This window comes from Nansenia antarctica (genome assembly GCF_963989245.1).
Source record: "Nansenia antarctica genome assembly, chromosome: 10".
In the NCBI taxonomy this organism is placed as follows: Eukaryota; Metazoa; Chordata; class Actinopteri; order Argentiniformes; family Microstomatidae; genus Nansenia; species Nansenia antarctica.
In genome coordinates this window covers 32073935-32087821 of record NC_137680.1, presented here as the reverse complement: position 1 = coordinate 32087821, position 13887 = coordinate 32073935, and the positions used below count along the sequence as shown (strand labels likewise).

At 39.3% G+C, this 13887-nt stretch overlaps 1 protein-coding gene across 1 annotated transcript; it reads right to left on the bottom strand.

Annotated features, from left to right (window-relative positions):
• Window positions 1-3052: 3052 nt before the first annotated feature.
• LOC308166876 (sodium-dependent neutral amino acid transporter B(0)AT1-like) lies at window positions 3053-13172 on the bottom strand (the record flags this gene model as incomplete). The annotated part of the gene is made up of 12 exons (XM_080541200.1): window positions 3053-3265; window positions 3482-3644; window positions 3766-3925; window positions 4027-4231; window positions 4457-4613; window positions 4730-4858; window positions 4978-5086; window positions 5173-5287; window positions 7209-7390; window positions 7555-7692; window positions 7810-7950; window positions 12974-13172. The coding sequence occupies 12 exons, from the start codon at window positions 13170-13172 to the stop codon at window positions 3053-3055; spliced, it is 1911 nt and encodes a 636-aa protein (XP_080397326.1).
• Window positions 13173-13887: the final 715 nt, after the last annotated feature.

Sequence of the window (13887 nt, the reverse complement as noted above, 5' to 3'; positions counted from 1 at the left end):
CCCCTAAAATCTGCCATTATAAAACCACTACTTAAGAAAGGAAAGCAAGATAATTCTGTTCTCTGAGATTTCAGACCAATATCTAACCTTTTTCTAACCTTAAGTAAAATCCTTGAGAAAGTGATTTTCAGAGTTACTGATTTTCTTAGCAAAAATATTTTATTTGAGAAGTTTCAATCAGGTTTTCGTTCTAACCACAGTACTGAGACTGCGTTAGTAAAGGTTGTAAACGATCTCAGACTTATCATAAATGCTGGTGGTGTATCAGTTCTTGTCTTGTTAGATTTGAGCGCTGCTTTTGATACAGTAGATCACACTATTCTAATACATCATTTAGAAAACTGTGTCGGTCTCTCAAGACTTAGGACAGGTATTAGAGTGGTTTAAATCTTATCTAGCTGGTAGGCATGTCTCTGTTGTCCTGGGAGACTCTGTTTCTGATAATGTTGACATCACATGTGGGGTCCCTCAGGGGTCTATTCTTGGTCCCTTGCTCTTCTCCCTGTACATGATCCCATTAGGTGGAATCATCAGAAAACATGGTGTAAATTGTAATGCTGATATTACTCAGCTGTACATATCAGTATTGCCGGATAATTCACATGCACTCAGCTCCCTGGAGAATTGTCTCAGAGATATAAAACTTTGGATGTCCAAACATTTTCTACAACTAAATCAGGACAAAACTGAGATTCTTGTCATTGGACCAAAAAGACAAATTGTCGAATACGATGGGAACCTTGCTTTCAAACTGCAAACATGAAGCTAAGAATCTAGGTGTGATTATAGATTCTGACTGTCTCCCTGAGCCTCACATCAAATCTATCACTAGAAATGCTTTTTTATCATCTACGGAATATTGCAAAAGTTAAAAATGTTCTCCGGCAAGCTGATGCAGAAGTGTTAATGCATGCTTTTGTTATTACACGTTTGGAGTATTGTAACAATACAATGCAATTAGTCCAAAATGCAGCAGCGAGAGTTTGAACCAAAACAAGCAGACGAGCTCATATAACTCCTATTTTAGAAACTCTACACTGGCTTCCTGTTAAGTTCAGAATAGATTTCAAGATCCTTCTGCTCGTTTATAAAGCTCTCACTGGCATAGCACCAGAATATTTGAAAGACCTTTGCTAGCATATCAGCCCAATAGAGCTCTCAGGTCTTCTGACGCTGGTTTTCTCTGTGTACCACATGTACAAAAGAAGAGATTTGGTGAGGCTGCATTGTGCATTCTCATTTTGTGCACCCAGATTGTGGAATGCACTGCCAGTTTACATTAGGGATGCAACCTCAGCAAATAATGTTCAAGTCAAGACTAAAAACCCATATTTTTAATATTGCCTTTAAATGACTAAATAATTAAATTAAGATTATAAAACCCCATCCTTTTAATATTGCATTTAAATTACAAAATAATTAAATTAAGATTATATAATGATTAAAGCACTTTGAGCTGCAACGTTTGCAGGAAAAGCACTATACAAATAAAGTTATTATTATTATTATTATTATTATTATTATTATTATTATTATTATTATTACAGTTTTTATGGTCGCTAAGTCACAGTGTTCAATACTGAAGCCACAGTTTCACAACTCTTCATACAGTCTGCATTAGTAACACTCATGCTGGCCAATGACTTCATTCATGTCTCAAAAGAAGCTCGTTCAACCACACACTGTCAACAATGTTCACTCAGAAGCATACACTGTCATTCATAACATTCTGACTTACAAAACACTAACAACAGGGAGCATTACATGGTTTGAATGATTTTCACAAGAATGAATATTTAATTATAACAATTGTTTGATTTATAGTAATCATAGACAGAATAGTTGACTGTACAACTGTAAAGTATTAGGCAACAAGAATGAATCAGAAATGCCGCAATTTGCTTCTATCCTTTATTCTATCTTTTGCTTCTATCCTTTATTCTATGTTTTATCATTTTTTTCAGTATCTTTGCAGAAAGTAAGTTACGGTACATTTACTTCAAAGTGCACTACATTTACTTGTGTAAAATGAAAAGTGACAAATAAAGTGGAAGATGCAAAGTTCAAATAAAAAAGAAAAACAGAAATTCCAGGGCTACAATACAATAGCAATCACACCAAAAATGTCTCACTCCTGAGGGTTTTGGTCCACCCTCTGGTCTGCATCTGGTCACATGATCTAATGTCTTCCCTGGCAATGCATCTAGTCTATTTCATTTCATTGTATATATTCTGCTACAGTAATATTTTCTAGACATTTCAATATGATTACTGCAAATAGTGAAAATACCACCGCTCATCCGTTATCAGACTTTGCTGAGGTTCTGGAACTGAAGAGTATCTATAGAGTGCAAAATAACAGCATCTGCACACTCAAACACTGTGAAAAAAAACTGTTTATTGCGAGCTTTCTGTCATATATGATAGGAATATGATTACTGCAAAATTGCACCAAATAATTCAGTTTTGAACGTGTTCTTCACAGTTTTGAACACAGTGGTTTAACAATGAAAAAATGTGTTGCAAATACATAGTATTTTGCAAATGGGGGAGTTTGAATGAGAGAAGTGTTATGGCATTTGGAGAATGTAGTCATTGAATGCATTCTGTATGAAAGCAATGCACAAATCACAGAGAAAGAGTCACAGTTTTGTTCACATGGGTTTCTGCTCTGCTGACTGTATGAAGAGTTGTGAAATTGTGGTTTCAGTATTGAACATCGTGACTTAGCGACCGTAAAAAACTGTATATAGTATAACTTATGAAAGCAGGGGATTCATACAATTGAAACATTCAAAGGACTGAATGTGAACTGTCATCACTAAATCTGAAGATCCAATAACACATCTGAGACATGATTTAAACTAATAGTCAACTCTGCCCTCTAGTGCTGGAGAATGAAATGCAAATAATATTCCCTGACTTTTTGATGCAGCCACACTGTTGAGTAGATAATAATGACAAATCACACCAAATCTTAAATCCTAGATTAGAGATATACAGCAGTATAGAAAAGAATGTATTATTATTCAATTAAAATATTGTTAGGTCATCAGGCAAAGGATTTGAGAGGCTTGTCGTTCATCTGTACTTGGTGGGAGATAGTGCTGAGGTCTTCTAGTTTTCCCTTATTATCTTTCCTCCTGCGCAAACATTTGTAAACTGCAGTTAGAGGTATAGAAAGACTGGCGATTCCTGCTAGGATGAAGATTATAACGGAAATCCAGGGTGGATATGACTTCTCCTCCAATGTGGGGAAGTGCTCCTGCAAAGAAAGAGCGATACATTATAGTGTTAATGTGTCTTGTAAGAGAATGTACTACGGTATTAAGAAAATGAGAATACAGTGGAAATATCCATTGATAGTAGTGAAATCCTCAGTAATGAACTTGTGCAAATGAAACATAATGTCTTTAAACTAGGAATTTCTATTTGAATTGAAACTCTATTATTATGGCTGCTTGACAGAGTGACATATTACCGATTCAGGATCCCAGGTCTTGTAGAGGAGCTCTTCAGTGACTGTAGTGACAAAGTAGAAAACAAAAATGACAAACAAGATGAGGGGGCTGACCACCCTCCATGTCACCTGCCAGAAGATGTTGGGCTTGTGGCCGATCATGAACTCGATGTCATCATTGAACCTAACAGAGAGAAAGATGCAGCAAATATTACACTTCTGTTTAATCACCACAACACAAATGGATGTGCATTATCTGTGCTCATGTGATTATGGCATTGGTATCTGGAGCATCCTTTACTCACCTGTCAATCCCATAGATGTACACAACTGACACCATCTCACAGAATGCAATAATTAGAAGAGGGATGGACCCAGAATAGCTGTCAAAGAGGGCCAGCCAATAGTTTCCTGAGCCTTGGACAAATATGAGACCGACTAGGCAGCAGAAGAGACATGTCACCCCTGTAATAGAACGAAAAGCATGGAAATGATGACACTGATAGTGGTATCTCAGTGTCTTAACAGGAGAGGGGTACAGTAGGTCTGATGTGCCCTGGTCTTACCAGTGACTGCCTCTTTGGGCCAGCTCTTGGGGATGACTTTCAGTTCCTTCAGTGGTACCAGAACTCCTTCAATGTGGCCAAACATGGACGAGAGGCCGAGACAGAAGAGCATGATGAAGAACAGGATGGACCACACTGGAGAGAAGGGCATCTTAGTGATGGCTTCTGTGAACACGATGAAGGCGAGACCAGTTCCCTCAACGCCCTACACCAAAACACATAAAGACGGACTGTAATTAGTGCCTGCTACAGCTGCTGTCAGCATACTGCCTTGTGACTTGATATTGTCACATTTTACTGTTTCTCAATAGCCATCACATTCTATCTCTATGGTTCTCTTACATTGTCAATATCTTTATAAAGGAATTCAAAGTATGCCCTGTATGTGTTGTGAGACTTAAGCTGTGTGATAATGCTGAACATTTCATACCTCACTGAGGAAAGTGTTCAAGTCACAGGGCTTCAAGTTCAGCCCCTGAATGACTTCAGGATGTGTCCCATTGAGACTCTGGAGAGCCAGTTCGTAGTTGCTTTCAGTGATGTTGCCATCAGGAAGATCAAATGTATTCAGCAGTGCAAGGATATTCCTGAAGATCGAAAAAAAGATGTAAAAACATGCTGCTACTCTAAAGTCTGTCTTATCATTTGACTGCCTGTTCATACAGTGGGCACATGTCAGCATCAGAGATCAATAGACCCGTACCCATCAACACAGATATCAAATCTCTCTGTGGCTCTGAAGCCGATGATGGTATAGATGACGGTTGCAGCGTAGACAGAGGTGAAGCCATTGATGATTGAGATGATCACAGCATCCTGTTCACAGTTGTTACTGAAGGAAGATCATAACAACAGTAAGTCTCACATGAGGAAGTTTACAGTGCTTTTGTTGGAGTTTAGAAGTGTAACGTACAAAAAAACGGTTAGTTTAGCTGAGTTACAGTGACTTACTGCACTGAGTTGTAGCTGGAGAATGAGATGAGACCACCAAATGCCAAAGAGAAAGAATAGAACACCTGGGTACCTGCATCCAGCCAGGTGGATGGGTTTGCCAGCTCTGCTAACTGAAAGAATGCACATATTACAAACCTTTCAGGAGTCTTTTGTGTGAAATAAGAAAACTGTAACAACATTAAACTATATTACTTGCATCTGGGATGAAGAGAAATTTCAATCCACTCAAAGAACCTTTCAATGTCAGTCCTCTGATGAGAAAGATGGTCAACACTACATAGGGTAGCGTTGAGGTCACATACACAGCCTAAGGAGAGAAGGGAGGTGTATCGTTTTTAGTTTATTTGTCATTTTGCATTCATTATCACAGACAACTTATTGGGTTTAGCACATGAGCAAATTACTATGCTCAGTAATTTTACTAGGCGCAGGAATAGACCAAGAAAAATAGGTTTTCTTTCTATCCACACATCATATGTGACACGGTCTGGTAAAATGGGCCGCATGCTGGCAATCCTCAAGTCAGGCAAATGAGCAAAAACCTTCTTTTTTTTATGTATTTTTTTTTGCATATTATGAAAGTTTAAGTGTTGAAGAGCCCACACAATATAACAAACAACAGTTTTAGGATCACTAAATACCTATAATTTTTTAGCAAACTGAGCTTCTTTGCGAGTGCTTAATCCAGTGGTGTGAGGGGCGTATAGAGCTCCGGTAGTTGACGTCACGCAACCGAGTAATGGTCCTTAACGCCGCCATTTTGGCAGAGTAGCGCCAGATGCTTGGCATCGCACCGTATTCACATAGACCACTGCATTGGAGTTTTACGTAAAAAATATACGGTTTTACAAAGCATTATACCCATAACTTTCACTTCCAGTGAACACCTAAACTGTCCCAACAGGTGTGACATGCTACTGAGTGTATCAAAGACCTGGCGCCAGAAGTCTGTCAATTTCGGACAAGACCAGAACATGTGGGTATGGTTAGCAGGTGATTGTTTGCATCTGTTACAAGTGTCGCTGGTATGGAGTCATAAATTATGGAGATAGAGCGTCTCTGAGTGGGCTTTGGACCAGTGGTGTAGTCTACATGATACGCAGGACTACGCCGTATGCCCACTAGGAAAGGCCAAGGATTTCCATATACTCACTTAAAAATGTGTGAGGATACGTAACAGCGTTTTGTGACAGAACTTTCACTTTCATTCATAAAATTCATCAAATGTGTTACGAAGCACTTGAATTTTGGACCATTGAGACAGACTTTAGCGTCATATACCATCAACGGGGGGAGATGCGACATGAAATATGTCCAAATGCAGCACTATCATGCACAGATCAGCCTGATAACATGTAATTGATATATATATATATATATATATATATATATATATATATATCGGGTCAGAAGAAGAGGGTGGGAATAAATGATTTTCATAGATTGGGGCCAGGGTGGAAGGTTTATCCAGTCCAAAATGTTTACGAAATTGTAGCCAGATCTTAATCGAATTGGTGACAACTGGGTTTTGGGAGATATTGTGAATTTTGAGAGGAAGTTGTGCCGTGAGCAGAGACTGAAGGGAGATTGATTGATTGATTGATTGATTGATTGATTGAAAACTTTATTAGAAGATTTGCAGAAGTAGGTACATGAAAGTACATATTACATACAAGGTCAACTAACAGGATAAAAACCCAAGAAAGCCACTGGCTTATTTCAATTGGGATCCTTTGATGACTGTAGCTCTATCTGGGCCCATTGTTTCTTGGGGTTAGCTGACAAACCCACTCATAGATAACAGGTAGATAATGACACGTAGTGTAATGGGGGATTGGTTGGGGGTGGAGTTTACAAGCTATTGTTCCCACCCATTACCTGCCTGTGAAAAGCGTGAAAACGTTGAGGGTGAAACTCTGTTAGTTGCCTTGAGGTGTGCCAACATTCATCTTGTTCAACTTCTCAGATTTCAATGTATGACACATCATTTGAAAGCTTACAATCTGCCCGTTGATAATATGGAAAAAACAGAAAAATGACATTGGCCTACTTGAGGCCTTTTCTACCAGCCCCTGTCACATGATATGTTGACTGTTACGGTATTTATTATACTGTAAATATACATTATGAAATATTATCACATGCTTTACTACATCATTGCGAAAATGCCCTTCCCTAACTGTCCACAAAAACCTATAAAGCATCGTCTTGCAGAGGGAGTGCCGTACCTTCCCTGTGGTCTCAATGCCACGGATGATGCAAACATAGAGCACAGCCCAAGCACCCATGTGGCACAGGACCATCCACCACTGCAGCCCACCATCCTCAACAATGTCTGGGGTCATATTGAGAGTCTTCCGGTACCAGAAATAATCCACTGGGGAGCTCCTCTCACACTCTGACACAAAGCCTGGATACAATGTTATAACAACATAGGATATTATTCAAGAAATCACATGTGTCATCTTATTTCAATGTCATTGTGTCTTGTGTAAAATACTCTAAACATCTCAACATCTCATTTCATTCATACGTTTTCCTTATCTCATTCATAGCCAAAAATATGGAAACTACCTGTTAGGTTGGCATTGACTGGACATTGGCTCCAGGGCAATGGCTCTTGGAATGAGTTATATAAGTACCACGTCACCCAAGCAATGATGGTGTGGTAGTAGAGGCTGATCATAAAAGACACAAACATTGAGGCGACCCCTGCAGAGTATAAAATGCAGTGTGTATGTTAGCATTGTCAGTGTGTATATGTCAGTATTTCAGTTTCTGGTAGATTATATTGAATTTAAAGAAAGCTCTGGAAAATGTTTTTCTTACCAATTCCAGTTAAGTAAGGATGGATGGTTGACCACACCCCCACACTGCCTTTCCTTAGACGTTGGCCAATAGCAAACTCTAGATGGAGCAGAGGGATCCCTTCAAGAACCAGCAGGATCAGAAAAGGAATCATAAAAGCACCTAAAAACAAACAAAGCCATTATCTGTTAATTTCACTAATACCATAGGCTCTTCTCACATCCACAGTATTGTGCAGAGTGCCCTGAGTCTGTTACGTTCTTATCGGTCCTATTTTTCAGGTTTTCTGCTCGAAATGACATGCCCACAGCGAATATAGAATATCTCCACAATCACAAGGGCCTTCATAATGATCAGAGCTGCCAAGTCTCACGCAATCGCCGTGAGACTCACGCATTTCAACCAGTTCTCACGCTCTCACGCCGCATCTCTATTTCTCACGGCGAGAAATAACTATTTGTTTTACGGGACTTTTATTTTAGAAATTCCTTGAAAGAAAGCTACCGGACATGAGTTTCGTGGCATCTTTCTGCACGCGCATTAACTTGAGTCTGCAATCGAAGCGGCAGGCGAGCGCTGATGGAAGAACCTGTGTTCACACGAGCTGCAAGAACGTAGCAAACAGTGTTGCCAGATTGGGCTACTTTTGGTCACACTGGACGGGTGGATTCAGCAGCTTTTAGACCGGTTGGGCTGGACATTGTCAATTCCGTCTGGCAACCGTGGTAGCAAAATATGTGCATACATTACAACATCGTATCTGGTAGCCTACTGGACTGGGTTGCACCAATGCAGGCATTTAGTAGTTACTAAACCCCTAGTTGTTACTAGCTAGTTTCAAACTAGTTGTTTACTAATTTCGGTTCCACCACGCCAATCTTTTGCCAATCTTAGCTAGTAAATACTCAGTTTTGGTAACAGTTTTTTGTTTCTCTACTTTAACATAACCAGGTACATTAATAATAATAATTATTATTATTAATAATTACAATTTACAATACAAATACAACAATTGGGGGTCCCTAAAAAACATTTTGGGCGCGCTGTGCGTGCACAAAATCACCCACCAAGCCCTCATTCTGACCCAGGAAAAACCCTGGTATGTACTGTATAACATGATAACCATCTATGAGCAATGCACTGTATATAAGATGATGACCACGGGTCTTTCTGCTGCTGACCAAGGAGTCCTGTTGATGGGGCCAATTTTTCTTTTAGAGTCTGTAGGCTACTGTATTTGTTTATTAAGCTCATTTGAAGCGTCAGAGCTAATAGAATCGAGCAGAGGCGAAAAAATTTACTTTCGAGGACCAATGATATGGAAATTCAGGGGTTGAAACCAAGCATGCTTGGTTTTCCTATGTGACGTGGCTGTAAACAAGGGCTTGTGACTCGCACTGTGTTTACCGGGCGTTTCGTTTAGAATGGAATCTAATGAATCGTTTGCGACATCGATGAACATTATTGATAAAGGTAAGCTCTTTATATCTGTTATATTAAACATAGATCCGACTTTTCCCCCAAATATGGGGGAGTGGATAAGAAGTGAGAGACTATACTATATTGTAACTGGTAGCCTGATGATGAGCAGGTGCAGTGGAGTGTTTACAGTATATGTGACAGGGACTGATTAAAAAGTCCTAAAGTAGGGCATGGTCATTTAGATTTTTTTTTCCAGATTATGAAAGTGCAGATTGTAAGCTTTCAAATGTCATATATTGAAATCCACAACAACAACAGCTGCTAGTAGGCTAGTGCTAAAAAGGAACATCGCTACGAACATTTAACTGCATGTTTAACACATCACAAAATGCTGATAGAACATCAACATGTTGAAAACACATAACTACACATAATTAGGTGATCACACTGTCCTTGCTTTTGAACGTAACTTTGTAGACATGTATGACATGTATGACTTTCCCAGTAGACTAGGGCAGACGAGACAGTGAATCCAATTCACAAATTATAAGTATTTAGTGATCCTAAAACTGTTGTTTGTTATATTGAGTGGGCTCCTCAACACTTAAATCTTCGTAATATGCAAAAAAAAGGAAAACATATTTTTGATAATTGCCGACATGCGGACCTTTTCACCAGACCGTGTCACATATGATACATCAGTGTATTGTGCCCTGTCAGATGGAGTTCATACTGTATGCAGTATTCTTCAAAATCCAAAATAACATATAGATGCCTATAAATGTAACCATCTGCATGGGAGCATGTAATGGTGGATAAAAAGGAACAAAAGGTGTAGATTTAGCGTACATTTGATGTTGGTCTCTTGCTCGTACAGTACATCCCATGAGGAAATTAATTTCGTCTTTGGAGGAACATTTTATTTGATCTAATCTGTATAAATACAGTCTGACAGATGGAGGGTAATGTGTATACCAGTACACACACAGCTATCTACAGTATCTGAATGTACTGCCAAAAAAGGAAATACAGAAGTAATAAAAAAATCACTTGAGTACCGTATATCATATGGATGTCCTCATATGGACTTAAACCATACTATGTGCACAGGTATAGGAAATGTAAAGGATTTACATGAGGCACAGGACTGGGATGATTATGATGCATTTCACAGGCCATTATCCTTCCACAACAATCCCAAGGTTTTGCTCTCATGAGTTTACATAAAAAAGCTCCTTATGGTGGCCTGGGGTGGTCCAGTGGTCTAGCACCGCGGTCTACAGTGCACACATATGCCCATGGCGGCATGGGTTCTAATCCGGCCCATGCCCTGCTGACATGCCCTTCTCCCTTCTTCTCCTACTTTCCTGTCTGTCTTCACTGAATCTGTCCAATACAATGGAAAATATGAGTGGGACTGCCCCACTCAGAAAAGAAAAGAAGCTCCTTATGTGACCATTGTGATTCGGAGGCTTTCGTACCTTACAGGAGGAATCTGTCAACTCTTCTCTATGCAAGCAATAAGTAAGGCCATGAATAATGACAGTATGGTGACGGTATGCAACGGAGAGAACAGTCTTCTGATTCTGGGAGGTTTGCCTAAAGCAAATAGTGGAAGCACCATGTCTCATTGGTTCATTTTGAGGGCAAGGTGCAGGAAAAAGCCAATGATCATAAAATGTTCCGTTTCAGTGACGTACAAGTAGAGATCGCTTGTCAGATGCATTTACTATAGACTCCCTTTTCCATCGGTCATTGACTAGTCGACTACAGTCTTCAACCTGAGATGATTTACCAACTGATTATTTGTCAACAATCATTATCTGTTTGTTCCTCTGTTGTGGTTAACCTATCAAGACAGAGCCATGATTAAACTGTAATGGATTGTAATAAAGTTGTTTAATCAGCCTATAAGTCATACTGTATGTTATGAAATCGAAAGGTCACCTGTTACAGTATTCTTATTAGAGTGGTATTATTCTTGTATTCAATGAGTAATTAATTATGTCAAAACTCAGAGAAGCCACAATCACCATGTTGTCTCAGAAATGTAACATGTTAAACGACCTCAGTTTAATGCTGAAATGAGAGATACCGACTGGAACGATGAACTTGAAAGCCCAGAACAAATCCTGGCTCAGTTCTAAGACAAAGTGGATTCAAGACACAACAAATATACCACTATCTACAAGATACAACCTCGGCAGACTGAACTACCTTGGATAAGGTACATTTAATAGACAGTAGAAACAAATTTAATATTGAGCTAAACAAGTCTAAGGCTGCTTATTTCCAAAACCGAATGATTCAAACTGCTTCTGAACCGAAAACTCTATGGCAGACACTAAAAGCCATCACAGGTGAAACTGAGAAGAGAATAACTGACAACATTCAAATTCCTCTACAAGGCACTCTCATCACTGAAGCCGATAAAATTCAATGCGCTTTTAATTATTATTTTGTTACGTCTGTCTATGAACTAGCATCTAACTTTAATATTACTCCTCCCCCTTACTCACCCACTGCGCTCTCTTTTACATCCCACCAGTTCTCTTTCTGAGATTACACAAAATGATCTGTTTAATACATTGAACCCGTTAAAAAATGACCATGCCTGTGATACTTATGGATTAAATATGCATTTATTTTAAGACTCATAACGACAGCTTTATGCCTCTTCTCCACCATCTGATCTATCTCTGTATCAGGCTGAATCACTTGTCCCATGTTTTAATCTGAATCTTATTTCAAACTGTAGGCCAATGTCTATTCTCCCAGTTATTGAAAACAATTATCTCCTCAGTGACTTCCAGTATGGCTTTCACTCAAACTGATCAACCACATCTGCACTATTACTATTTGCTGAACAAATATAATATAATAGATTTTCGTAAAGCCTTTGACGAGGGAACCATTAGATTCTCACAAACTGAAGCCATTTAAACTGTTCTCCTCTGTGATAACGATGCTCTCCTCATATCTATCAAAATGCAAAAAATCTGGCCATGTATCTTCTCCCCCATAAGTTTTCATATGGGAGTTGCACAAGGCAGCATCTTGGTTCCCCTTCTCTTCCTTCTGTATATCAATGACATTCCAAATGTGTGCAAATACTGTCTACTGTATGCTGATGACACTGTAATTTTTCTTTCTGATTCAAACCCTGATGTCATAAGGCCAATGCACACAGCGTGCGATTTCTGTTGCGCGTCAACATTCCATTTTGAAGTTTGAATGGAAGTCTATGAGAACATCGCATCGCAATGCACACGGCCCCGATTTTAATCGCACGGCGAAAATTCGATTCCATTCATGACAACAATGGAAATAATGGAATGTTGACGCGCAACAGAAATCGCACGCTGTGTGCATTGGCCTTTAAAGTCAAAACTCTCTTCCAACTTTTACTATTTACATGACTGGTTGGAATCTAATCACCTAACTATCAATGTCAAGAAAACAGAATGTATGTACTTCCATTCCCCTAGAGAATATATCTATGTCTGATCACATCCAGTTTGCAAATCAAACACTAAAACATCACAGAAAACTACAAATATCTTGAAGTACTCCTTGAACCACATCTCACCTATCAAAACCACATTAACAATCTAATGAAGAATTTAAATTTGGCATTGTATGTTTATAACACGATTAGACCATATCTCACCCATACTGTCTTGGACACATATTTACATGCAATCCTTCAATCCCCAAGTCCCCAAAGAAAACTATCCATCCAGCCGCACTATAGAAAACCTACCTCCCCCATGACTCTGGCACAGATAAGGGAAGCGCCAGACGTTCCCCAGTCCCACACAAAATCCCACACAGGTCAGCATGTACTGTGTCTTGTTGTCCCATTTGGGCCTGTCTCCAGCCTCCTCAGTCTCCAGTTTCTCCAGCTCCTCATAGGACAGTATCCTGGCCTCCAGGCCTGGGTTGGGCAGCTGCAGTTTCATGGTCCCTCAGATACAGACAAGCAGACACAATACAGTGACATGGGAGACAATGCAGTACAGTATAGTATACTGTCTACAGTAAAAGGCCAAGGCAAAAGACCTGCCCACAGTTCAAAGAATATGTATTGGGCAAGATCCTCCTGATCATCTTATCAAGTAGGAATGTATATGATGCTCATGGCAGTTCTACAGAGACAACTTGTGGTTACTTACCTCTGATAATGATCTTTATTACTTGTTATTCTTATCTGATGTGCCAATAAAGTGTCATAAAAACATGAATAAGATGTTGTTAATGCCTGTGTCACAACTCTTTTGAAAAATATTGCTGACCAATGCCGGTCAGGTAAGGATGGATGGTAGACCACACACCCACACTGTCTTTCCTTTGACGTTGGCCAATTGCAAACTGTACATAGAGCAGTGGGATCCCCTCAAAAACCAGCAGGATCAGGAAATTAATCTGAATCTGTTGAATTGTGTTTAATGGATTCATACTGTTTAGGTTATCTGAATTCCTGTAATCCACATAGGCGAGTTCTGGCTAATTTCATCAAGACATTACAATAAATGGGACTGTTTATGATCACTATCGTACCCGCTGGGCAATACATTTCAAATGACACAAAAATACCTTTTACTTCTGTAATGTTAGTTCTTTATTGTTTCTAACATCAAACACTGCAGTGATTTGACTTCTACTATGAATGGGTTT